The sequence below is a fragment of the Papilio polytes genome, unplaced genomic scaffold, assembly GCF_000836215.1.
Source record: "Papilio polytes unplaced genomic scaffold, Ppol_1.0 DF823934.1, whole genome shotgun sequence".
In the NCBI taxonomy this organism is placed as follows: Eukaryota; Metazoa; Arthropoda; class Insecta; order Lepidoptera; family Papilionidae; genus Papilio; species Papilio polytes.
In genome coordinates, this window is record NW_013525270.1 from 6198 (window position 1) to 7796 (window position 1599).

At 41.6% G+C, this 1599-nt stretch overlaps 1 protein-coding gene across 1 annotated transcript in view; it reads right to left on the minus strand.

Moving 5' to 3' along the window:
* Window positions 1-1599, minus strand: part of LOC106101945 (WD repeat and FYVE domain-containing protein 3) — a 16009-nt gene that overhangs the window by 6035 nt on the left and 8375 nt on the right. The window contains exons 16-19 of the mRNA XM_013281335.1: window positions 1377-1508; window positions 1094-1248; window positions 480-701; window positions 8-132 (exon numbers count right to left, since the gene is read on the minus strand). Of these exons, the coding sequence (XP_013136789.1) occupies window positions 8-132; window positions 480-701; window positions 1094-1248; window positions 1377-1508 (634 nt within the window). The remainder of the gene's footprint in view (window positions 1-7; window positions 133-479; window positions 702-1093; window positions 1249-1376; window positions 1509-1599) is intronic.

Below are 1599 nucleotides of genomic sequence, written 5' to 3' on the forward strand. Positions count from 1 at the left end.
ATGAAGAGTTTTTCAAAACAGCACGATTGAGTACCAGCACTAAATGGTGCCACTGGCCCTCGTGCTGCAAGTCGGGGCACCAGACGCGCGCGCCGCACTCGCCCGAGCCCTCCGGCTCCCACTCGCCCACGTCTGCACATACACAATTAACAAAATATAAACACAATACAATACCCATTATTTATGTACCTGTAAACAATTAACAATCAATTCACTAACTAACAATGAACACACAAACTAACACAGATAAATAATACATGATGATATTACTAGACACAAATACTCTAAGTTTACCAATACATGTTTTAAAACATGAATAAGAAACAAAACATTTTTAATACGGGTGTTTTGTAGTGAAATCTTCAATTTAGACAATCCCTTATCGGTCTTAAACTTCAGACAAAATCGGATGTATGCAGGTGACAGAATTTATCTTTGTCTTTTCGCATATAAAAAACACAAGTTGACGGTATACTGACTATGCGGCACCAGCGTCTCCTGCGTGGAGACAATGATGGCCTTATCCCGTGCGGAGAGTACCAGCGCGAGGCAGACGAGGTGGTCGTCGCGGCCGCTGCTCACGTTGCGGACCAGCGTCAGCAGGCGCACGCAGTGCGGGTCCGTGCGTGGGTCCGAGTACTTCTCCACGCATATCCACGTTGAATACGATAGACCAGTTTGCGGGGGAAATACGCGATCACCTACAACAAAATTAGCTTGAAGATCATCTAGATAGAAACATTTTATATCAGGTCAAAATGCATTTAAATTTCACCGCAATACAAGGACCATACCATTTTTGGTTACTTTACTGTAATTCAATGTTGTTGTTGAGTATTTATGTGTCCAGTGGGAATTATTTTTTGGAAATGAAAGAAATGAGATGTGAACCATGAATGACACATAGGTGCAATATTCGGAAACTTAAACTAAAGCGCCAAGCAAACCATTGCGGCGCGTAATTGCTATGCAAAAATGAGTAGGCGCATAAACAGTGGTCATTGATTTTACAAGATAAAAGTTAACTACTATTAATGTAGAAAAGATATTTTTATTGTGTTGGTGTTATTATTATTTAAATAGTTTATAATACCAGATCCGATGCCTCCTAATGTGGTAGTGTCTTGTGTGCCAAGTGCATTCAGGTTAGCGGATTGCGGCGCGATGCTGGGCAGGTAAAGACAGCCGAAACCCTCCGCTGACATATCGAACTCCACGAACGGCGGCAGAGTGCATGAGTTTTGAGATCTATCAAAAATACACAAATAAAAGCAAGTTTTTTGAAATAATTTATGAGGCCTACGTTCAGTAGTAGATAACCTAAGCTGATAATGATGATGAAATAATTTATTTTTAAAGTGACGACGTGTACAAACCTGTAATCTCTGGGCGTTGTCATAGAGACGAGCGTCTTGATCCTAGTGAGGGGTACCGGTCCGCCGGGCTTGCACACCTGGCCGGGCTCCGGCGCGAGGCAGTTCAATGGGTTGCCCATACGAAGGAATTCCCTATAAGGCGACATTTTTAATCAACATAATTTATCGTACGAGATAAATAGACATTTTTTAAATTACAAATTACACAACTTTTCCAGTACTT